At 42.4% G+C, this 26048-nt stretch overlaps 1 protein-coding gene across 1 annotated transcript in view; it reads right to left on the bottom strand.

Moving 5' to 3' along the window:
* The window catches only part of LOC124788468 (ATP-binding cassette sub-family G member 1), a 522704-nt gene that overhangs the window by 209303 nt on the left and 287353 nt on the right, over nucleotides 1–26048 (bottom strand). The window contains exon 5 of the mRNA XM_047255738.1: nucleotides 25068–25213. Coding sequence (XP_047111694.1) covers nucleotides 25068–25213 — 146 coding nt within the window. The remainder of the gene's footprint in view (nucleotides 1–25067; nucleotides 25214–26048) is intronic.

Below are 26048 nucleotides of genomic sequence, written 5' to 3'. Positions count from 1 at the left end.
TGTGTGTGTGTGTGCTTGTGTGTGTATGTATATGTGTATGTATGAGGGAAACACTGCAATGCTTTTGTACGTGTAAAGGATATATCCATTGAAACACTATAAGTTAAGGTTCACGCAAGTTGACAGTTTAGATTTTTATGAATATTATTCTCCCTGTCCTAGTCGGTGTGAAGGGCGAGAAATGGGTAAAATATGCTTTCTGCCTAGGAGATAACCAGGCTGGACTATTCTCAAAGAGTCGTCGTTCCTTATTACTCGATAGGTTTTCCATGTAATCCAGGCAGCAGCATTATTTTACGCCTACATGTACAGGTTGAACCAGGTTGGTTGGTTGGTTGATTTGGGGGAGGGGACCAAACAGCGAGGTCATCAGTCCCATCGGAGTAGGTAAGGATGGGGAAGGAAGTCGGTGGCCCTTTCAAAGGAAACGTCCCGGCATTTTCCTGAAGTGATTTAGAGAAATCACGGAAAACTTAAATCAGGATGGCCGTACCCGGGTTTGACCCGTCGTCCTCTCGAATGCGAATCCAGTGTGCTAACAATGTCACTCGGTGGGTGAACCAGAACGCTGTCGAGATTGTCCGAGGAAACATTCTGAGTATTTTGGTATTTTTTTCATTAATAATCTTGTATCTGACTTTGTGAAATTTGTCTCTAACTGCCTACACAGCAGTTACAGTGAGTCTTTGTCTGCACAGAAGACCGAAAAAAGCCACGCAAATGAGAATGCGGGATGAACGTGATACCGGGAAACCGATCATTATCTGAAAGTCTATTTCGTGGTGTTCTTAACATGCCGGAGCTACTAATTATGCTCACCATTATCATCGGTGTGATATCAGCAAGATATTGACACCTTCAATTACAGCACTAGAATTGTCTACCAAGGACTCGACCACTGGACCCCCTCCCCCCCCCCCCCCCCCTCTGCTGGTGGAGACGTGAGAGCGTAGCCTGTGGAGTACTGATGTGTTCAGCGTCAAGTCCAGAGATGAAGTCCTTACTTTCTAGTCAGTAAAGAACCTAATGCACTCTTATTTCCACCAAGAATCATGGCAACTAACCCTAAGTTATACAGGCACGCCGATGGCATAATTGTTTCCTTAATAAAATATCCTGCCAAAAAGAGGCGAAACGTTAAAAAAGCAGTAATCTCGATTTTGTCCCCAATTTTTATGACCTTCTTTTGGAAAGCCAGGAGAAGCTTATCAGCTGGATGAACTATTCTTAACATAGTTCAAACGTCAACCTAATGTTGATAGATTCCTGTCGTCCAGAAACCTAGCTTTCAGCTTGGGCGTCCTAAATGGGTACATATAATGAACTGCACAGTAAGCTAGGCAGCAGTAAGGCACTAGCCGAGGCGACTTTCCCGAGACGATGTGAGGCCAGCTATACCTGTCACAAAGAATGTTAAAAAAGAAGAAATGAAGTCAGAACATGTAATCACTCTTATCTCGTTGATCCATCTAAACTTTTATACTGACAGAGATTGCCTAAGCCAGTACCATCCAGTCGAATAACTTTTCGTAAAGAAATGAAAAGAGACGAGACAAACGGTTTGCTGCTTTTCGTGAGACCTATGGTCTCTGGCTGCTCATTACAGAGTTACCGCACTGTGTTTGGTTTCTTGCCCCATGCATCTGTATTGAACTGAAAATAGTGCGCAACAGTTCAAATGTAGATGGCATTACAACCGAGAGGTTTTGCTGATAAAAAGCTGACTGATATGCGCCTCGAGTATTGGTCCACTGAATGCGATGGAAACTACGCTGAACGGTTGCCACACCGACGGCAACCACATCATAGCACTTTTGTTTCTATCTAGGGTCATTGCGTTACTCTGTGTTGCGTGTTGTACATTTTGGTTATTATGTATTACAGGTTTCTTCACTGTTGAGACGGTAATTTAACAGAAACAAGGGTGACTGCGTTAACACACCGAAAAATCATAATTACATCATTACTGCGTAACGAGCCGCTGAAGCTGTAGGTACCTTATCAAAACATTCAGAAGGTTTCCGAAGGACTGTTGGTCGAGTTCTGGTTCCTCCTGCATACACTGCAAGTCACTGCACAGCGCATGGCAGAGTGTGCAGTGCACTAATGTTATCGGGTTTCCGTTCCATTCCATTCTCTTATTGAGTGAGGAAAAACTGACTGTTTACACGCTTCTTTCTCATTACCCCTGTGTGAAACATATAATGGTGGCACCATAATAGTCACACTGTCTTCTACGAATTCCAACATGATTTTGCGAAAACTACTTCGTTTTTCTTGTAAGAATTCCCATCTAAAGTTCATCGAGTGTTTCTGTTACAATCTCTTATCACTGGATCTCAGACAGTGGTGGAAGTTATCACAGCGCCAGAAGAAGTCAGTCACGTCGTCACAAAAAACTGTATGTGAAAATTTGCCGGCCAGAGTGGCCGAGCGGTTCTAGGCGCCACAGTCTGGAACCGCGCGACCGCTACGGTCGCAGATTAGAATCCTGCCTCGGGCATCGATGTGTGTGATGTCCTTAGGTTAGTTAGGTTTAAGTAGTTCTAAGTTCTAGGGGACTGATGACCTCAGACGTTAAGTCCCATAGTGCTCAGAGCCATTTGAACCATTTGTGAAAATTTAAGCATTAACCGAGCAAGACATAACATTATATGTTTATGAAACGGTGATTGGCCGTTAATTCCAGCGATATTATTTTAATTTGGTGACAACATGTGCTTCCTCTCTGGAGACTCCTTGCATTTTTTAACAAAATAAATGACGTTGGAGGCATCAAACGTTCATTTAAATGACATTCGCTGAATTGCCGCACCGCTTCACCGGAAGGAGTCTAAGTCGCTATCACGACGTATGTTTCAGCCAATGATGGCTAGATCGAACTCTGCCAAAAACTTTCGTCATCTGATATGAGTTGTCGAGAGAAACTTGGGACAGAAGTAGTTCATGGTCAACTATTATTGTTGTTGATGTTTTCAGTCCGACGAAGGAGTTTGATGCAGCTCTTTACTTTCGTCGTCATATCTGACTGACTACTGTAATCTACATCCATTTCCACCTGCTTACTGTAGTCAAGACTTGGTTTCTATCTACAATTTTCACACAATTCCCTTTCTTACAAAATTGACGATTCCTTGATGCCTCAGGATTTGTTAGTCAACCGAACATTCGTTTAGTCAAGTTTGCCATAAATCTTTTTCTTCATTTCTATTCAGTAGGTCTACGGTAGACACCCCATATGCCAATCTAATGTTCAATATTCTCATGTAACCTCATTTCAAAAGATTTATTCTCTTCTTGTCTAAACTGTTTATTGTTCACTTTTCACTTCCTTAGAAAGTTAAACTCCAGAAAAATACCTTCAGCAAAAACATTTAAATTTGCGTTCGATATTAACAAGTTTCTCTTTTTCAGGAAGACCTTACTTGCTGTTGACAGTCTCCATTTTACACCCACTCCACTTTGGCCCTCACCGGTTATTTTTCTGCGCAAATAGCAAAACTCACCTATTACTGTTGGTCCCTCATTTTGTAGTCTAATTCCTTCATCATCGCCTAATGTAATTCGACAACGTTCCCTTATCCCTGTTTAATTTTTGTTGATATTCATCTAATAACCTAAATCTAACTGCTCTTCCAAGTCCTTTGCCGTCTAACAGATTTACGACACCGGCAAACCTCAAAGTTCAAGTATTTTCTCACTGAAATTTAATTTTTTCCCCTTATGTCTCTTTGATTTCTTTCACAGCTTTCTCATTGTGCATATAGGAAAATGTCAGGTATAGCCTACTACGCTGTCTTACTCCCTTCTTAATTATTGCTTTCCTTTCATCTCTGTAGAAGTTGTAATTAATTGTTCTCTCCCTGAATTTTATCCTTACTGCCTTCAGATCTTCGAAGACCATATTCCTGACAATGCTCTTAAAAGCTTTCTGTGAATCTACGCGTGCTGTAGACGTAGCTCCGCGTTCTTCATCCTATCTTCTAAGAAAATCATTAGGTCCATGTTGCCTCATGTGTTCTCACATTTCTCCGGACGCTAAATTGCTTTCTCCTTTTAAATTCTTCTGTAAATTATTCAGTCTTCTTTCTTCGTCGTTTACTTGACTGAAAATCAAACTTTCCTGCCGAGTGAAAACATAGGACGCTCTCGTGGGTGATCCAATTGATGGCTCCTGTGGATGGAAAAAGGTTATATGTTGAGGGCTGAGGATTATTTTCTTCCTGTTTCCAGTAATTATCACGGAGAGCCGAACGTTACACACGTTCATTTCCGGCGTTGTGTCTGTATATTTTTAGTCCAGACAAATTTTCTGATCATTCAGAGTCCCGTTTAGACAAATTCTGGGCTCGTCCCTCAGAAACAAAGCAAGCAAACAATTAAAAAACGATATCCTAAAATTTACTCGTCTCACCAATAGATCTCGTACACGAATTCCTTGCCGTCTTGTACGTTTTGTAACTAAGAGCGTACTTGGCGATGCGATTGGGACAGAGAAATAACCTACCCGGGTAGCCACACAATCCAAAATACCTTAGGCGCATTCATTCTAAACGAAACACTTTTTCTGCTTCATTATCTGCTTTACCCGATCGTCATCCTTTTCGTCCTTCGCAGATATTCACTTCATCAGTATCCGATCGGTGCCGGTGCGTCACTTCAATACTTACCCTGAGCAGTCTTGTGTTTGGAAGAAAACAAGCGCACATCACTCACCTTTACAACCATTTATAACTTACACCAACATTTCAAGAGAGACTGCAGGTTGTGAAGGAAATGATCTTTCCTTCATGGGGAACCACAGTCGTGTAGAAATTTTTAGAAGAAATTTTCGCCACTTGACAGTTAATTGTTCATTTATTTTACACAGTCATGATTTAGGCTTTATAGCCATTCTCAAGTGGAGGTTGAAATGTTAAAATATACCTGACCTGTCTGTGACATGTCCTCGTCGAGAAACTATTTTTATGGTCTAATAAACCAGTTTTCATATAACAATAAGACCAGAAATGTGTTTTTTCGACGGTGACATGTCACAGATAGGTCAGATATATTTCAATATGCACTTGAGAATGGCTATAAAGCCGAAATCATGATTGTGTAAAATAAATAGACAATCAACAGATAAACGGCAGAAATGTCTAAAAAAAGAAAAAGGAAAAAAAAAGAACACTTGTGGAGGGAGGTCGACGCTCTTGAATAGCGGAAAAGAACGAGAAGGCCTACACGAGGCCAATATGACTCGGACGTAACCTTGACATACGTCGGCACGGCAAGCTGTGAATTTTTGGGCGTACATTCTGGTAAACCCCGATTCAAAAAATAAGTTGTAAGAGAACCGACAGGTTAAGCGCGATTTATGTTCCGGTAACCATTTAAGCTCCCTGTGACAGTGTCTGAATTAGTTGCTGTCCCGACTTGCCTTCGCAGTCTCGCCTAATACGAATGACTTCTAATAGGTTCCTAAATGTCAAGCGGAGGAGTAGGCAACTGGTTAGTTTCCAGTTCCTCCAACCTGATTTGCAAAACATGGAATAAGCCAGTACGGTTGTCACAGTGCTGTATCTTAACATTTACGTTGTGCTCTGCAACAGCTCTGGAATCCTGACGTCACTTTTCTTTACCATATCACATCAGGCTGAGATAGGATACATGTCAGGTGTTGGCTCTTTATGACTAATGTAATAAAGTTACATGTTTTGAGAAATAGCGCAGTGAAGTTATAAAAGCTCATCAATTTTTCAAGTACATTCAATGTGATTCATTTATTCATAAGTCACTGCTTTCAAATATTTCTACAATAAGGACATATTTTAAAAATAATAAATGTTACCCACAGTTTTGTTCTTAAAACTACGTCATGGGTATTTAACAAGGCTTACTTGCAAAAGGGGTGCACTTAACATAGCGTAGCATAGACTTACCTTTATTAATTTGCTGGGCGTGAACATTAGTGTGAAGTCTTTCAAATAAATAAATAAATAAATAAATCTAAAGAGGTCGAATTGTTTCAGTTTATAATACAAGATAGACATTACCAATTTTTGCAGTAATAAAGTTTGACATCCTCAAATATTGATCTATGATCAAGCACACTATATAAAATTAAATTTAGTTTCATGACAAGTAAACAATGTTCAGGATGGTTCAAGACATTTCTTCCATCCCACTGTCACGTAAATTCTCCTAAACCATGGGAAGGGACACAACTTGACATTGTTTACTTCCTCAAATAATTATTCAAATTTACGTGATTAGTAACAACTTTTGAGGAGTACTTTCATTCATAAATATATTCAGGATCTATATCTGAGTCGGAATTATGCACATTATCATGGGATTTGTACAAAGCATCCCTGAAAAGCATTTTCTTGGCACGTACATCACACACCTTACTACTAAGGGCAACCATCTTGTTGGCTCTTACCACTGTTTATATGCATACAAATGGTTCAAATGGCTCTGAGCACTATGGGACTTAACATCTGTGGTCATCAGTCCCCTAGAATTTAGAACTACTTAAACCTAACTAACCTAAGGACATCACACACATCCATGCCCGATGCAGGATTCGAACCTGCGACCGTAGCGGTCACGCGGTTCCAGACTGAAGCGCCTAGCACCGCACGGCCACACCGGCCGGCTACATGCATACATCCTGACAAAGTTGCCGTTAGTAAGAATCTGAAATTAGAGGTACAGCTTCCATTACTAGGTTTAATTCGGAAATATCTACTAATATGAATAAAATATATCATGTACTAAGTCTCTTACCCCTGTTTACAGCTGAGGTCTTCATATAGTGAACTGTTAACTACCCCCGCATAGCTATTATCGTTATCGTTATACTACGTAAACAATGTGGAGAAAATGAAGCTCGAAATTGACCGAGAGTCAGACACCGTTGCGGCGTCCTAACGATCGCGTGTAAACTGCTCAATTGACACGAACGCTATATTACACAAACGTGATACAGTATGCAGTAACCACGGCTGCTTGTACATCGTACATATAACACTCAAGGAGCCAACGGAACGTGGCACAAATGACAACCTGATAGTCAATCTCCGCACTACCTGTTTCAGATTCCCCGTAATCAACCATCGACACTAGACGTTGCATAAAAGACGTGATGGGCATTATTTGTTTTGGAAGGATCCCGGTAACACTGTAAAAACAAAATTGCAAATATCTACCGAAACGCCAGAGAGAAAGCGCCAAGCGAGTCTTAGGAGGGACACTCTGTGTATCTGCATAGTGGGGAATGCTGTCGCAATAGAGACCTGAGTGATTAGCAGATTTTCAGAAACGTTTATGATCGGACACAATCTCTCTTTCCTAGCGTTCGTAAACGGTTCGCTGTTATTTATGATTTACAAATTTATTGTGTTTTAACATCGTGGGGGATTCACTTGCTGCCGAAAAATCGTTACTTTACTTACCATAGAGAAGTCGTGTGCGTTATTAGTTTGTTAATCACGTCAACTTTGTTCTGTGTAACATCGTACTTAACTGTTTGTACAGGAAATGAGATGAGTTACACTTGACGTTCCACGCTGAGACTATTGCGCAAAAGTAGTGGGGCATTGTCAGAAGAGAATTTCCTGTGGACACAGTTCTGCCGCGCTACAAATGAGAGGACATCCAATAATTACGTGAGCTCAAAATCTCACCAGATCTCATTTAGAGAGGGGCCATGAAAATCTCACGTCAGCTTTTTAATTCGGAGGGTATACATTATTATAAATGCTAGTATATCGTTTTATGAAATTAATTTCGAGCATAGACACTAGTACAGTGCCGACCACTCTTTATGGCCTCTCTGAACTGAACTTAAAGCTTTACACGTCTGGAAGCTCGGAATTCCTCGTTTTTAAACATCTACCACACAAGTGTCACATTTCATTTGCGAGTTCCCTGCCGCGCCAATGGAATTCACTGTATGTGAATCAGCGGGTCAGTCGTGATATTCTGCAACGCACATAAAGCCGTCGATACTGAGTTAAAAATGAATTTTTATCAAAACTGTTCCAATGCGTATGTTAAGTGGTATGCCAACAAGTCGAAACACGCTTGCGAACAAAAAGTTAATCGTTTGTGGAAGGAAGCTACGCTCAGATTCACCGACAAGATTTCTCTTAGTGATTAGATAAATCGAGAGAGCGAAAAGTTACATGATTATACCATACAAAGGGAGGTACAAATAACGTTGCCTTTATCCAAAAAGTAAGTAAAGGTTCGGTGACATTTAATGTATATACGAGGTATAGAATGTTAATAACTTTTGTTCTGTTTAAAAAGATTTAAGAACTTTCACATGCGAAATTCGGAGGCGTTGCTTTTCAGCACGCCTCGTAATGTATTTACAAAAGGTCAGGTTTTGTGGTGAATCGTGAGAACGTTAATATTATTTCCGTGGCATCATTTTGTCCGAATACTGTTCAGTGTTGGCATGTTTAAAATAAACTGTTTTTAGCCACGTGTTAAAACAAGTTTAATATAAAAAATGGTTCAAATGGCTCTGAGCACTATGGGACTTAACATCTGTGGTCATCAGTCCCCTGGAACTTAGAACTACTTAAACCTAACTAACCTAAGGACATCACACACATCCATGCCCGAGGCAGGATTCGAACCTGCGACCATAGCAGTCCCGCGGTTCCGGACTGAGCGCCTATAACCGCTAGACCACCGCGGCCGGCAAAGTTTAATATTCTTCCTCAATAAAACATTTTTAATTAAAGTGTTTTAACTATTGTTTAAAACAAATAGCAGATTTTCACTTTCGAATATTATTAATCCGACTACGGGTAAACCTCGCGTTAGGGGGACGGGGGACCCCACGCATCTCACCCGAACAGAAGTGGGTGACGCTGGTCGGGAAGTACGAAAGATCCTGCGCTTGCCATATACATCTTTCTGAAAGCTGAAAGAACATTTGGCGGAAAGTGATTTTTCTACGATGAGGACGTTCACAGACCGGTTTTCGAATCCATTACCAAGAGCGGATTTCCATAGTCAAGGAACTGATTCTTAGAACGTTCCAAGCGTCATTTACAGAGGCTTCGTGAATTATACTGGAAAATATCGTCATGTACATGTGTCACATTGAAGTGTAGTTCAGCATTCATTCAATGAACGTTACTTGGCCTGCCATAATACTGTGTAACTCCGCTCGTGTCTTCTAAGGCGGAGGTTGAGGACTAGCCCAGAATTTGCCAAAACGAGCCTGGAAAACCACCTAAACGACAATCAATGTGGCCGGTGTACCAGACCGGCGGTCGTCAATACACCGTGCGGATTCGATTCGCATGTGGCTCATCTCCGCGTCTTGTAGACTGGCGCTTTGCGCGTTAAGTTATACGAGAATCTTATTTATTTATTTAATCGATCTTATTAGGGCCATCAGGTCCTCTCCTAGATCGGACCAGGATTTCACACATACAATACCATCTTTACATCGTAGTTCCCTAAGAAATAAAAGTTTTAAAGTGGCTAGTAGTATTAAAATGATATAAGCATCTGAAGTAATAACGTGAGCAAGTAATACTGACTATGAGCTAGTAAAGTTAGTGCTGCCAGTCCTTGTACTACCGCTACTGCTGCCACTCATAGGGGTACTTGTGATAATAATCACAATAATAGTGACTGTAATAATAATAATGATAGTAGAAGATATAGAAAGAATTTATAGGTGTGCAACATAGATGTTTTCTGATACAGCGAGTTAAGAGAAAAGGAAATTTAAGGAGAATGCGTCAGCTAGGAATACCGCGAAAAGAAGGTCTCGTTGGGAGGAAGGATGTAGAAAGGTAACGAGTGCGTAAGGGACTATAGTAATCCTTGCTGTTTCTTTAGTAGATATATCATTAACTGCCTTCTGAACCTGGAGATGGTATTCAGTTCTCTAACACAATGCGGGAGTTTATTCCAGAGTCGGGTTCCTAAGAAGGTCTTTGATAAAGTGGCTAAACGACGATGGAGTGGGACAGAAAGGATTTTGCTCTGGTGGGAACTGGTGTTCCTGCCACGATTTTAGAAAAGAGTATTAAGGTCGGGGAGAGATATGAGGGACAGTGTTTGCTGATTTGACGGTAGAGAAGTCGGAGGGTATGCAGATCTCTGCGGTTGTCTGCACGTAGCCAGAATAGTTACGCATATGATGGTGAAATACGATCAAAGAGTCGAATATCACAGATATAAGGAACACAGGATTCATAACCAGTTCCAGGCTCCTTGAGCTTTCCTGACAAAGACTTTCAGGTTTATTGGTTTGCACTTAGATACAACTGAAGGCCATCAGCGTGCATGTGGTATTTGCAGTACAGCAAAACTGATGACTCATAACTGACATACACTGAAAAGAGTATAGGACCTAATATCGAACCCTGCGGACGCCAGATGCTACCTGACTCCATTGTGACTTTATGGTGTCATACATGACCCGCTGCTGGCAAGACGTCAGGTATGAGCGAAACCATTGCACTGCACTTGGGGAGAAATTTATGCCACTAAGATTGGAAAATAAAATGTCAACGTCAACAGTGTTAAAGGCTTTGCTAAAGCTAAAGAAGCACGTGATAGTCGCCTCTTGGGCGTCTATGGCAAGCTGCAGGTCATCTCTTACCTTTATTAAGGCAGAAGTTGTGATGCAATGTTCACTGAAACCTGATTGGTATTCGTCTAGTAGGTTATTTGCAGTTAAATAGTTTGTTAGCTGGTCGTGGACTATACTTTCTGAGGCTTGAACAGTGCAGAAAGAATTCAAATAGGTTAGTAATCAAAGGGTGCTGTGGCAACGCCCTTAAACAAATGCACTGCCAAAGAGATGAATTCTTTCGGTCGGCACCTGTACGTTCGAAATATCTCCATGATAATGTTGGTGAATAAACATTTTCGAGGATAATTCTTAGTGTATGTTGCCTCAAAGTACACGGTATCGATTTTACCGGCTTTGATGGTTACTGCTGCTAGATTCCGAGGGCCATCAGCTTGTATAACATGTGATAAGACATATCCGGTTGTTCACAACATCCTACAATGTGCGTCACGTAAGTCTCTTTGTGCTTATGTAAGCGGATATTTCACGTTTCGTATTCGCTGTATTATTATGTCGCGTTGGAGTTTCGTCTAATACGATTACGTAGCTTTTCGACTTCCAGCTTTATTCTAATTCCACGAAAGGTTCTTTTGTGTCTCCTGAAAAGGTTGTCCTAAGTGTTTTCGTTGCATATTTAAAAAACTGTACAGTTAGAGGGCCGTTTGGCTTATTAACGCATAACAGGAAAGCTAGAGCACTTGCAAACAAAGAGTGGTTAAAAAGAGAGGTTAAGCACTACGTAGCACAGCGTACTCATATTCGGGAGGCGCGCTGTCCTTAACCCCCTTTCGACCACCCAGATGGCTGTCAGCAGATCTTGACTGTGGTTATATGGCACGCAGACCTCCAGTAACATCCATATCACATGGATAATTTAAGAGGGAAAGATGCCGATGCCGGCGTTAGGCGGGGAGAAATAGAAGAACGGTAGGAGTCCACGAAGCTCAACAGAATACATTGTCACAAATCAGCTAGAATATGCCTGGCTTCTAGAAATCAAGAGGGGAAAACTCTTGAAAATAACATCACCAAACCACATGAAAAGACGTTAATAAAGCACGATTCTTCTCAATCAGTTTACACTGGCGAACCAAACATTATCGCCACCCTCTTAATTGCCTGTTGGTCGACATTTGGTACGCAGAACAGCAGCGATTCCGCGCGTCACGGATTCCTGGAGGTATGTCGCACCCGGAAGTCTACATACAGGTCAAGCAAACCACGTAAATGAGGAGTGAGGCCGGCCGGGGTGGCCGAGCGGTTCTAGGCGCTACAGTCTGGAACCGCGCGACTGCTATGGTCGCAGGTTCGAATCCTGCCTCGGGCATGGATGTGTGTGATGTCCTTAGGTTAGTTAGGTTTAAGTAGTTCTAAGTTCTGTGGGTCTGATGACCTCAGTAGTTAATTCCCATAGTGCTCAGAGCCATTTTAACCAATTTTTTGAAGAGTCGATGATTTCTGGTCCAGGTGCACGATTAGCTTCCCATTTGTGTACCGGCGAGTCTAGATGAGCGAATTTGGTGGCCATGACGTGAACTCACTTTCTCCTCAAACCACTGTAGCAGATTACTGTTTTATGACACGGACAGTTATCTTGCTGGAAGACGCCATTACAGTCGGGGAAGACATCAAGCACGAACGGATGCAGGTGGTCCGCAGAAATGTTAACGTCGTCCACAGTTGTCATGGTGTCTTCCATTACTACCACTGGTCCCATGAAAGCCTAGGTGAACGTTCCCCGTGAACATAACAAGGCTCCGACCGGCCTGCGTCCTTAGTGCTGTGCTTGTTTTGAGCAGCTATTCGCGAATACGGGCACGACAATCGACCTTGTGTAGCAGGAACGTGTGCCATCTGAAAAGGCAACGCATTCCTATTGATCCACGGTCCATTCACGATGATCCTGTATCTACTATAAACGTAACTGACGATATCGGTGGGTCTACAGGCGAAACCGTAGGGACCGTCAGCTGTCGAGTCACGTGTTCAACAGTACATCCTGTTCGGTGCGTTGCTAAGCACTCGTGCCTGCACCAATATTATACTATGTCGTTAAATCTGACACAGATCGACAGATCGACACATACCTTGCATTACATAGTGGGCATGCCTCTTGTCGGCTAGATCTGTGATGATTCTTAGTTGTCCAACGCCTTTTCGCCTACTCGAGGTTTCATCATCCCTCAACTATTTTCCATAGTTGCTCACGACAGTAGAGAGCAAAGAGGTTCACAGTTTCCGAGAAGCTGGATCCTATAGCGAAGGACCATAATAATCTATCCTTCAAGTCATTTAAGTCAGTTGATTTCCCCTTTTGCGGCCAGTGTCGACGATGTTCGTCTTTGCTTCACTCGAATACTTATATACGTATACTTAAATACGTGCTCGCAACACCACCAGAGAGCGTTCAGCATCGCTGCTGGCAGTGGCCATAATGTTTTGGCCCATCAGTGTCTGCACGAATTTCGATTCTCCACGGGCAGCCCAACAGAGGCACATATAAGTAACAGGTATCGGCGATTTTTCATACACGTGTACTTAAATAAACACGACCACGCTCGTGTGCTCCATCCAGAATTCCTTAATACAAATCTGGTTCCAGAGAGTATCATTTCTGCATTAAAAAGGAAAGATAAACAATTTTAAACTGACGATGCTGATTTCTTGGGTAGCTTATTAAATCTTAAGGATAAAAAAAGTGATAAAATGGAAATACAGCATGAGGCATACCGAAGTTGTCTCGCATACACAGCTAATCTATCTACTGTCGTACAGAAATTTTCATTTCCACATTTCCCCTTCTTATTAACCTAATGGAATGTCAGTGATATGCGAAAAGTCGATAAGAATATACTAGGTATGAGTGGCTAAAGTGGACAAGGGCCAGCCCAGACAATGACACTTTTTATCTTGGGTGTGTAGCACGATGCGGAGAGTGGAAAATCTCTGTTTAAAACCTGGTTTTTAGAACAGGCTTTGTTCTCCAGTGTTGCAATCCCACTACTGGTGACAAACAAGGATGGCAGAAGATAGCTCGATATGCGGTACACACATCAAAGATAATTTAATCAGTGAATCAAAACCAAATAAACTATCCTAAATAAAGGCACTAAGGATTTCTCTTTAACGGAGCTCAACTAGATACAATTCAATGGCATCCGTGAAATTTATCTGCATCTGGACCTATATTTCGCAACCCACCTTACGGTGTGTGGCTGAGGATATTTATGATACAATCGTCTTTTACCCTTTCCCCTGTTTCCTTCGCAACTGGTGCACGGAAAGAATTTCTCTCATATTCTCGTTGTGGTATTTCACCATTTTTCTTTGGAAGGAAGCAATACTTTGCCCCACATTTCTTGCAACCTACGCTGTCGAAGTTCAACAGAACACCCCTCCGTGATGTGCAACACGTCTCTTGTAGTGTCTGCTGCAAGAGTTTGTTGAGTACCTCCGTAACGTTGTCACACCGACTAAACGAATCAGCAACGAGAAGCGTCGCGCATTGTCTGACATTTCCAATCTTTTCTATTAATCCAACTTGTTGAGGGACCCAGGCTGATGAGCAGTACTCGACAATAGGTCGAACGTTATAACCCACTTCTCTTCCTTGACATTATTTCAATGAACCTCAATCTGGCATTCGCTTTTCCTAGAATTTGTCTTATACGGTCGTTCCACATTAGGCCGCTCTGTATGGATACTCCTAGGGACTCATATTTCTTGTACTGTAATGCAGTGCCTGTGTTGTTCCAATGTACTTTACATCTGAAGGACATTGCAAAATATATTAAAACAACACACCCACTGCAGTACAGCATTTCATGCCTAATGCTTGGGCTTCGACGTTAATCATATATCTCTTCCAGAACGGGACTCACAGTACCTGTGCGAGCGTAGGATGTAGACAAAAGAGGTGACATATCGATGATTTTTTCTCTCCACGGAACATGCTCCGGCGGCCGAGGCTGTCAAGGGGACCGTCAACGTCAAACTAAAGATTCGGGTTCGAATCCCAGCCCGGTGGCCATATTACGTGAGCACACAGGCCTCCCATTTCATGATATTGACCATGATCATCATTGTTGTTGTTGTGGTCTTCAGTCCAGAGACTAGTCTGATGCAGCTCCCTATGCTACTCTCTACTGTGCAAGCTTCTTCATCCCCGAGTAAGTACTGCAACCTACATCCTTCTGAATCTGATTAGTGCATTATACCTTGTGAAAGTGTTAAGTTGTGATGTGCTTGCTACTGTGTTCTGTGTGCCAGGCAACGAAATTACCTACAATAAAATGTAAATAGATGCACTAGGAAAATGATGTAACCATGCTCATTACATTATTTACACACTAGAACGTATTTATCTTCCTGAACAAGCATCTTTTCGACACATAACCTCACTGGCATACACAGCAAAGGAAACTAACCTCACTTCAGATTAACTACAATGTAAAATTTACTGTAAATGCACCTGATGATGGCAGCATGCTGCCGAAATGCGCCTTGCTAATCTAGTAACAGATGACTCTTGCAGTACGTATTATTTCATAAAAAAATCTGTTGGGGAAAAAAATACTGTTTGGAGGCTATAAATATGACATGAGTGAAACGAACGTTGTTCTGTTCCGCCTAATACTGAGTCGGTGTAGGGACACTTGTACTGAAGCGTAAATGCTTAAATACCGAAAAACTCATTGCCAGAAAGTTAAATATCGTGTTGCAAGAGCACTCTTTCGGTTACCCTTAAAATCAATCGCCTTTAGAAGGACTTTGGTTCAGGAATCACTGCTCTTGTTCAATTCCCAGTACTCTGCACTTTTTTGCCGACGCTCCCATACGTATATACTACATACATATATACACACATGCTTATATACCGCACCAAAGCCACTGAGTCACTTCTATTTACATCAGCATTACGACGCCAGAAATTCGCTACACAACTAACGTTTTCACATATTTTTCCATCAGGACAGCATTTAACTTCGTTGTATTGTAGTGTTTCTCTTACAGTTAGTTTTACTGCCAAAAACTTAACCATAATAGCTTAAGGATGAAAATTCTGGATCTCAAATGAATGCAGACAATTTGAGCAAAAATCTACATTAGCGGTCAATCGACAAAATAAATGGTACGGATGAGTTACCTAGGATATGGAATTAGCTACTCTTTCAGTACATTTGATTCCCGCAGGCTAATGACATTCATTTGCATACAAATTGCAACATTGATTGTCATTTATCCGCTTACATTGGAACCTTCTGTAGTAACTAGAATTTCGATTAAATTAATTATTTATAAACTCTTGGTTTTTATTTGTGAAACTGTTTTTCTTGCTTGCTGCTGAGGGAGCAAAGAGTATACCTACGTGATTCATTCAAATGTGTCTGTGCTTGAAGCAATATTATGACTAATAAAGGTAGCTTTTCTCCAAACGTTCTGTAACGCCGCATCTGGACTAGTAAGAGTACCACAAAAGATCTTGACACGAATTACGGTTGTCTATCGCCGAGAAGCGTTCGAGAATGAAACAACAGCTGAGCATGTGTCATTTGTACCATCAGGTATTCCCCATGGGTTTTTTAGCAACTGTTATTCTTCGGCTCCACTTAATCTAATTACTATGGGGCACACTAGAATATTAACTTGATTCCGTGAGTGCTCTAATATCCAACATTTAAGGTAATGTGAACTCTGATTTCGTAAAAAATATTTGCTTAGTACCATTGCCTGTATTTCTGTGCTGCATGATGATTGAACATGTTTTCAAGATATACAGCTTAAACAACTACTCTCCACTGAACCTAATTACAACCATTCCTCATTTTTATTCGTATTACTTGCTGTTGCTCCCTGCTGTAACTATGTAGCTGGAACTGAATTAAATTACAAGGGATCATCAGCTCGTTTACTAGAGAAGGAATTCGTTGGTCACATTTTTTAGCAATTCAGAGCTCACATTAATTTAACTGCGCTAGACAGAGTTAAATAAGAAGAGGTGCGTCTGTAGCATGTCCCTCCACAGCGACCACACCAGGAACGCTACCTGAAGAGAACAAAAGAGCTACGCGTAAGAAATAATTTCGCACGCGGAATTTTCAGCGAGTTGCGGTATTTTATTTATTTAAACGTATGGCTAGGGCCTCCCGTCGAGCAGACCGTTCGCCGGGTGCCAGTCTTTCAATTTGACGCCACTTCGGCGACCTGCAGTCGATGAGGATGGTAGGATGATGATGAGGACAGCACAACACCCAGTTCCCGGGCGGAGAAAATTCCCTGCCCCGCCAGGAATCGAACCCGGGCCCAGAGGATTGGCAATCCGTCACGCTTCCCATTCAGCTACCGGGGGCAGACAGTTGCGGTATTAAGAAGTATGCATTCTCGTTGCTCCTACTGGTTGTACGACACTTGACTCACTCTGGACTGGGACGTGGTCTTGATCATTGTCATTTCCTGAAATGAAGGAAAAAATCAATAACCCATCAATCATCCATTTGTCTGCCCATCGCAACTTCATTTCCATTTCAAATTATATCTTCCACTCTAGTCTCGTCCCTTATCCAGTTGCTTCTTTAATTGTCTTTCCTAGTTATTCCTGACATGAATTTCTGTATTACTTGCCGAGAAACTCTTAGTTAAATAGTTGTCGCATTAATAGGCCGTATCTCACTGCCTTAAATCAAAACTGGTAAGCCACACTGCTTATAAAGTGACGGTTCGGACGAAAAGTTCTATTTGATTCACCCACACATTCCAGGATGCCGTTACTTTCTGTCTGTACGTAATTTTTCAGACCTATTTCCCGCTTTTCCCATTAAGTTCTTGCATTCTTCGTCCAAGATTACTTCACTTGAGGTAAACATTGCGGCGCCATGGACAAAACAAGGCATGTTCTATTAACAAGCGTTTCTTTATAGTTTTCCCAGTTTATTTTTAGTAGTCCTGTAGGACTCCTGAGAATTGCTTGGCTGCTAATGAATCTCCCCGCCTTACTTCTCAGTTCTTAATTTCTTGGTGAAGTCTAATGGTAGTCGTAGCATTGATGTATTGATGTAAACAGTCCTCAGTGCGCTAACACTTCTTGCACCTTGGAACTGGAGCCTGTAAAATGGTTGGGATGACGTCATTTTCCGATTACGGCTTTTTGTTAATCATCTAGGCCTTTTACAGTGTTAAAGATCCGCTTACAGATGTGAAAATGTACGCTGCAAATGATAAAATGTAACACTACCCATAGAAAACAAAGATATTTCATAGGAAGTAGTTGATTAAACGCGCAATGCTAGTGGGTAGATAGAATTTGGATGCAAGAGTAAAAGGGGGAGAGGCATATCAGAAAAAGAATTTGAAGATAGCGGAGAATTCACTATTGAGTATTGTGAGGCGTTACGTAGGTAGACTCTAAGAAGAAAACAAAAACAAAAAATGGTGAGTCACAACAAAGGAGTTATGCAAATCAGTGACAATTGTAAACTTTGGTGGCTGATGGATGAATGTGCGACGCTGCAGCGCAATTTCACAGCGCAGATGGCAAGCATCGTAAACACGGGACATGTCGATACTAGAGCATAAAGTCTTCGTGAATTTCATTCTGTAAACTTAGTCGCACAGTAACTATGACTCGCAGACAGGCGAGTGAATAATATACTTACAAGACACCGTCGAATCGCTCGAAATTTGAATAGGAGCATTGCCACTTTTCGACTAACAAGGGGAGGCCGCCAATTGTGAAATTCAGATTCGATTCATACTGCGCATAATAAAAGCTCATGGCCAGAGGTGTAATGTGGCAAAGCACCAGGATGCACTTCTCAGCCGTTGTCGAGAAAATCGACAGTTAAAAGAAACCGTTGTGGTGAAATACTCTCGACGATTAACAATTTTCTACAGCGTCGTGGCGCAGCGGTAAGCGCTCTGGTTCGTAATCCGAAGGTCGCCGGATCGAATCTCGCGTCATGCAATTTTTTTTATTATTATTATTATTAGTTTTTTTAAATTCAAATATATATATATATATATATATATATATATATATATATATATATAGTATTAATGAATTGCTTATGCATGCTGGTGAAGGCGGATCGCTCTCCAATTTTAACGCCTCCATTTCTCCGGTTTTTTTAACAGGGTGTACCAAAGCTCTCCCGTCCGCAATGATTTTCGACAATGTTATAAGTTGCGCTAGGGACCGCATCTACCTTCTTTCGAAGTTAGCAGGCAACTACGCTGCTCGTTTCGGCCCATTCAACATCTGTCATTCAAGTGTAACGAGCGAGTAAAGGAGTTTATACTTCATACCTGCCACAGCAAATTTGTGTTCGTGGGGTCTCTATTCTAATTCGAACGTTTGACTTACGCTATACGTATTCGTTTCGGAATATCGTTTCTACGTCTTCCGTTAACTATACGTGGTTAACATTATGAAGACAATTAATAACATTTGTGAAATACAACTTTGTTAGCGGAAAATATAATGATGTCGCCAGTTTTTCCACGACAAACGACTTTCAACAACTTATTATATGCATAATTGTTGCAATATATATATATATATATATATATATATATATATATATATATATATATATATATATATATGAATATAATAGAGGGAAACATTCCACGTGGGAAAAATATATCTTAAGATATATATATATATATATGAATTATAAAAAACAAATACTAAAAAAAAAATTTGCATAGCGCGAGATTCGATCCGGCGACCTTCGGATTACGAACCCGAGGGCTTACCGCTGCGCCACGACACTGTAGAGAATTATTAATCGTAGAGAGTATTTCACCACAACCGTTTCTTTTAACTGTCGATTTTCTCGACAACGGCTGAGAAGTGCATCTTGGTGCTTTGCCACATTACGCCTCTGGCCATGAGCTTTTATTATGCGCAGTATGAATCGAATCTGAATTTCACAATTGGCGGCCTCCCCTTGTAAGTTGGCAGGAGCAGTCAAGCCATGGCTGAACACAGTTACGAAGGAAGCAGTCGACCTAGAGAGACGACAGAAGGTTGGGACCGAGCAGTCCTCTGAGGGGCACCCAGAGCTCCGGGTTCGACGTTATCATCGATTCAACGTGCAAATAGTGTTTCAGCGATCACAGGGACCATTAGTAGGCGACTCACAGGAAAGGGGCTGAGCACACGGCGCTCCTTGCGCCGACTGCTATTGACCAACGAGCCTGATTCCAGTGGTGTCGCCGAAACAGACACATCAACAGGGAAGTAACTGCTTTTGTGACATTTACGAGTTGCTAACCAAGAACGAATTTTATTATATCATCTGTGTGCTTTAATAGTTTGGTTTCTTGAGTTTCTACGTGCAAATTTAAAATCTAATAGCCACAGTTCTCGCGTTTTCGTTTGCGTCGGAAAGTAAACCTATATTGTGACATATTACAAGTTCCTAATCAGGGGCGAATTATTTAGTGCCAACTGAGTGCTTCGGTAGTTAGGTTTTTGAATATCTGCGTATTATTAGACAAAGTGTCCGCCCCAGTAGCTGAGTGGTCAGCGTGACGGATTGCCGTCCTCTGGGCCCGGGTTCGATTCCCGGCTGGGTCGGAGATTTTCTCCGCTCAGGGACTGGGTGTTGTGTTGTGTTCATCATCATTTCATCCCCATCCGGCGTGCAGGTCGCCCAATGTGGCGCCGACTGTAATAAGACCTGCGATATGGCGGCCGGACCTGCCCCGCGAGGGGCCTCCCGGCCAATGACGCCAAACGCTCATTTCCATTTTCCATTAGACAAAGTTTCTGCGTTTTTGTCAGGGTCTACAGTAGAGTTACGCAGCACGTGCCGATAGTCCGTTTATCTGCATACTTTCGTTTCCCACAGTTTTTAGTATGGACAAGGACTGTGATTGTTGTGTGCGGATGCGAGCCGAGTTGGTGACACTTCGCTCTGCTTCAGGCTGTGATGGCTTCGGTTACACAGCTTGAGGCTGCAGTGGATGGGCACCACTGTTGTGGGCTGGCCGTGGGGATCCAGCGGACGTCCAGCACTTCCGAGTCCTCTGACCGGTCCTCACGGGTGGCCAACCCAGTTACTGCTCGCACTGAGGTTGACTCCTCACCTGTGGTCGAGTGGGAGGTCGCCTCGGGGCGAAGCAGGCGTGAAAGACTTCCCAGGCGGCCGCACGTAAGGCCTCCCCGGTTGTCTGACAAACAGGTTCCAGGTGCTGTCTGTGGCTGACACTGTCACTGAGTCAGATGCTGTCACCTGTACTGTTTCAGAGGAAACCACTCAGCCTGCAAGATCCGGGCAATCACACAGGGGGGATTATTGATAGTTGGGAGCTACAACGTTAGGCGCGTTATGGGGCACCTTAGGGACTTGGCTGACAAGAAGGGAAAGAAAACCAATGTGCACTCCGTGTGCATACCGGGTGGAGTCTTCCAGATGTGGAAAGGGTCCTCCAGGATGCCATGAAGAGCACAGGGTGCAGCCAACTGCAGATGGTTGCTCAGGTCGGTACCAATGATGTGTGTCACTTTGGATCAGAAGAGATTCTCTCTGGTTTCGAGCGGCTAACAGAAGTGGTAAAGGCTGTCAGTCTTGCTTGCAAGATGAAAGCAGAGCTGACCATTTGCAGCATAGTCGACAGGACCGATTGCGGACCTCTGGTACAGAGCCGAGTGCACGGTCTGAATCAGAGGCTTAGGCAGGCCGAACACAGGAAGATACAGGAACCATTGGTATAAGAATTGTAAATTGCCGTAGCTGTGTTGGGAAAGTACCAGAGCTCCAAGCGCTAATAGAAAGCACCGATGCTCAAATCGTTATAGGCACTGAAAGATGGCTAAAGTCGGATATAAGATCAGCCGAAATTTTTGCGAAGAACCTAATGGTGTTCCGAAAGGATAGGTTAAACACGGTTGGCGGTGGCGTGTTTGTTGCTGTTAGAGGTAGTTTAACTTGTCGCGAAATTGAAGTAGATACTTCTTGTGAGTTAGTATGGGCAGAGGGCATTGTTGGCAACCGGAATAAAATGGTAATTGGGTTCTTTTACCGACCTCCCAATTCAGATGATACAGTTGCTGAAAGGTTCGAAGAAAACTTGAGTATTATTTCAAACACGTACCCGACTCATACGATAATAGTTGGTGGTGACTTTAATTTACCCTCGATATATTGGCGAAAATACATGTTAAATTCCGGAGGTACGCATAAAATATCAGCAGAAATTGTGCTAAACGCATTCTCTGAAAATTATTTCGAGCAGTTAGTTCATGAGCCCACGCGAATAGTAAACGGTTGTGAAAACACACTTGACCTCTTAGCAGCAAATAATCCTGAGTTAATAACGAGGATAGAAACCGGTACAGGGATTAGTAAACACAGGGTTGTCGTAGCAAGACTGAATATTGTAATCCTCAAATTCTCCAAAAATAAGCGAAAAATATACCTGTTCAAAAAAGCAGATAAAAATTCACTTGACGCCTTCCTGAGAGACAATCTCCTCTCATTCCAAATAGTGTAGACCAGATGTGGTTTGAATTCAAAGAAATAGTATCGGCAGCAATAGAGAGGTTGATACCAAATAAATTAACAAACGACCGAGCTGATCCTTCTTGGTACACAAAACGGGTTAGAACACTGTTGTAGAAACAACATGCCAAATTTAAACAGACGCAAAATCCCCAAGATTGGCGATATTTTACAGAAGCTCGAAATTTAGCGTGTACTTCAATGCGAAATGCTTATGACAGTTTCCACAACGAAACTTTGTCTCGAAACCTGGCAGAAAATCCAAAGAGATTCTGGTTGTATGTGAAGTATGTTAGCGGCAAGAAACAATCAATGCCTTTTGCGCGCGATAGCAATGCAGAGATCCGCTGAATTACAGGCCCATATCGGTAACATCGATATGCAGCAAGATTTTGGAACATATATTGTGTTCAAGCATTATGAATTATCTCGAAGAAAACTGTGTGTTGACACACAGTCAAGATGGGTTTAGAAAACATCGTTCCTGTGAAACACAACTAGCTCTTTATTCATATGAAGTGTTGAGTGCTATTGACAAGGGATTTCAGATCGATACCGTACTGGCCGGTTTCGGTGGCCGAGCCAGAACACTGTCATCATGTGACTGACAGTTCGTCATCTTTACTTCGCTGTGACCGAGCGGTTCTAGGCGCTTCAGTCCGGAACCGCGCGACTGCTACGGTCGCAGGTTCGAATCCTGGTTCGGGCATGGATGTGCGTGATGTCCTTACGTTAGTTAGGTTTAAGTAGTTCTAAGTTCTTGGGGACTGATGACCGCAGATGTTAAGTCCCATAGTGCTCAGAGCCGTTTGAACCATTTTTGACTCCGTATTTCTGGAAGGCTTTTGACACTGTACCACACAAGCGGCTCGTAGTGAAATTGCATGCTTATGGAATATCGTCTCAGTTATGTGACTGGACTTGTGATTTCCTGTCAGAGAGGTCACAGTCCGTAGTAACTGACGGAAAGTCATCGAGTAAAACAGAAGTGATTTCTGGCGTTCTCCAAGGTAGTGTTATAGGCCCTTTGATGTTCCTTATCTATATAAACGATTCGGGAGACAATCTGACCAGCCGTCTTCGGTTGTTTGCAGATTTCGCTGTCGTTTATCGACTAATAAAGTCATCAGAAGATTAAAATAAATTGCAAAACGATTTAGAAAAGATATCTTGAATGGTACGAAAGTTGGTAGTTGACCATAAATAACGAAAAGTGTGAGGTTATGCACATGAGTGCTAAAAGGAATTCATTAAACATCGGTTACACGATAAATTAGTCTAATCTAAAGGCCGTAAATTCAACTAAATACCTAGGTATTACAATTACGAACAACTTAAATGGGAAGGAACACATATAAAATGTTGTGGATAAGGCTAACCAAAGACTGCGTTTTATTGGCAGGACACTTGGAAAATGTAACAGACCTACTAAGGAGGCTGCCTAAACTACGCTTGTCCGTCCTGTTTTAGAATACTGCTGCGCTGTGTGGGATCCTTACCAGATAGGACTGACGGAGTACATCGCAAAGTTCATAGAAGGGCAGCACGTTTTGTATTATCACGAAATATTGGAGAGAGTGTCACAGAAATGGTACAGGATCTGGGCTGGACATCATTAAATGAAAGACATTTTTCGTTGCGACGGAATCTTCTCACGAAATTCCAAACACCAACTTTCTCCTCCGAATGCGAAAATGTTTTGTTGACACCGACCTACAAAGGGAGAAACGATCAGCACGATAAAATAAGGGAAATCAGAGCTCGTACGGAAAGATATAGGTGTTCGTTCTTTCCGCGGTATACGAAATTGGAATAATAGAGAAGTGTAAAGGTGGTTCGATGAACCCTCTGCCAGGCACTTAAATGTGATTTGCAGAGTATCTATGTAGATGTAGATGTAGATGTAGATATCGCTTCGAACTGAGCCCCGATGACCAATCAAGGTGTGTCTGGAGACGCACTGGTCAGCGGTGGGATAGCAACTGACTCCAGTCCGCCGTACGACTTGACATCCGGGAGTGATGGTCTGGAGTACCATTTCATTTCCTATAAGGACCCCTTTGGCTTTTCTTCCGCGGCACTATTGCCGCACAGTGGTTCGTCGACGCCCCTTTATGCTACCGTTCGTGGCAGACCATCTTGGGTTTACATTTCACGAGGTAATGTCCACCCGCAAGCGACGAGCGTTTCTACTGCTTGTTTTCGTGCTTGGCAGTACATCTTGGCGAGAAATTTCGCTAGATTTCTTCCCAGTTGAGAATGTTTGGAGCATTATGGGCAGGGCCATCCAGCCGGCTCGGGATTTTGACGATATAACGCACCACTTGGACATAGTTTGGCACAATATCCCTCAGGATGATATCTGTCAACTCTATCAGTCAATGTCAAGCCGAATAACTGCCTTCATAAGGGACAGAGTTGAACCAAGGTGTTATTATCTTGCTCAATTTGTGTAGACCTTTTCCTCGAATAAATTATCCAATTTTTCTGAAATTGTAATTGTCCGTACACGTAAATTACTTCTGCCATTTTCCATCGATCCCATTCGAATAATTCCTTCATGGTGCGTCTTAGAGTGTACATTTCCACGAGGCATGTTCGACTCCATGTGATATGCCGTACTTTAACTGCACTAAGATGACAGGTAACCTATTTTTAAATTTGAAAGTCTGCCAGATGTTGACGTTATCGTCTAAACTACTTGCAGAAGAATAGGATTTTAGAATCTTAGTGATGATTTTACTTTAAAATGCTTTTATAAAAGCTGTTTTGAGCACAACTGAAAGATTTTAATTCCGGTAGCGCAATATGAGATGAAAGGGAAAGTATAAAGAAAACTACTGTAGCTATCAGGCTGGGAAAGCAGTGCCACGGTTATGTAACAGCCATCGCGAGGAACGCGCGCAGTTTCTCCTGTTATGGTGCGTTAGCCATTGGGTGCGTCCAGCGTGACATCATACCTGGTGGGCTCGTCCAGGAAGAAGACTGGTGGGTTGCTGACTAGCTCCAGCGCCACGCACAGCCGCTTCCGCTGGCCACCCGACAGCTGCTCCGTCCTGGTGTTGCGGTGTTCCCACAGTCCCAGCGTCTCCAGGATCTCCTCCGTCTGCACAACAAAGGAGTAAGCGTCCGCGCGATTACTGTCCAGCTTAATTCTGCTGCGCGATAGCTGTATACAAAGCAGAGCAGAGAAACAGCCAGCAAACAAATGAAGCTCAGTGAGCGCCTATTTGGATAATATCCTGATGATGACTGTCTGAAATAGAGACGGAAACGGTGAGATACGAAGTGATTTAATAAGTAATAAACGTAGTTATTAATTTACCTACGAACGTACCGCAACAAAAATGGCTCTGAGCTCTGTGGGATTTAACATCTGACGTCATCAGTCCCCTAGAACTTAGAACTACTTAAACCTAACTAACCCAAGGACATCACACACATCCATGCCCGAGGCAGGATTCGAACCTGTGGCAGTATCAGTCGCGCGGTTCCGGACTGAAGCGCCTAGAACCGCTCTGCCACCGCGGCAGGCCGTACCGCAACAAACACATAGTCACCCAAGGAAACATCACAGTAATACCACATCTAACACATACACGCATGACAGTTCCACTTATTTTTGTTATACACTGCGACTGCAGCGCTCCAAGAGGACAGAAAGCTATGGTTCTGAATACGATATCGGATGAGTGCCAGTAGTATCATTAATAATAGAAAGCGTGTGTCGTGGTATGAAAACTAAAAAAACGATACTATATTTGTCTTTCTTTAGATCCTTCAGTACCTTGGGAGACATGAAACGGTGCTTTATAGGACAGATTATTTAAGATTCTCTTGTAACACAAAGATATTTACTGGACAGTGTAGTTTTCTTTTAAGAACAAAAAAATGGCTAATAATCAGCAGAAGGCCTGACCTTTTGGAGAAAGACGTCGTAA

Source organism: Schistocerca piceifrons, chromosome 3, assembly GCF_021461385.2.
Source record: "Schistocerca piceifrons isolate TAMUIC-IGC-003096 chromosome 3, iqSchPice1.1, whole genome shotgun sequence".
Classification (NCBI taxonomy): domain Eukaryota; kingdom Metazoa; phylum Arthropoda; class Insecta; order Orthoptera; family Acrididae; genus Schistocerca; species Schistocerca piceifrons.
Note: the sequence above shows the minus strand (reverse complement) of the source record. Positions and strands in the feature narration are given on the sequence as shown.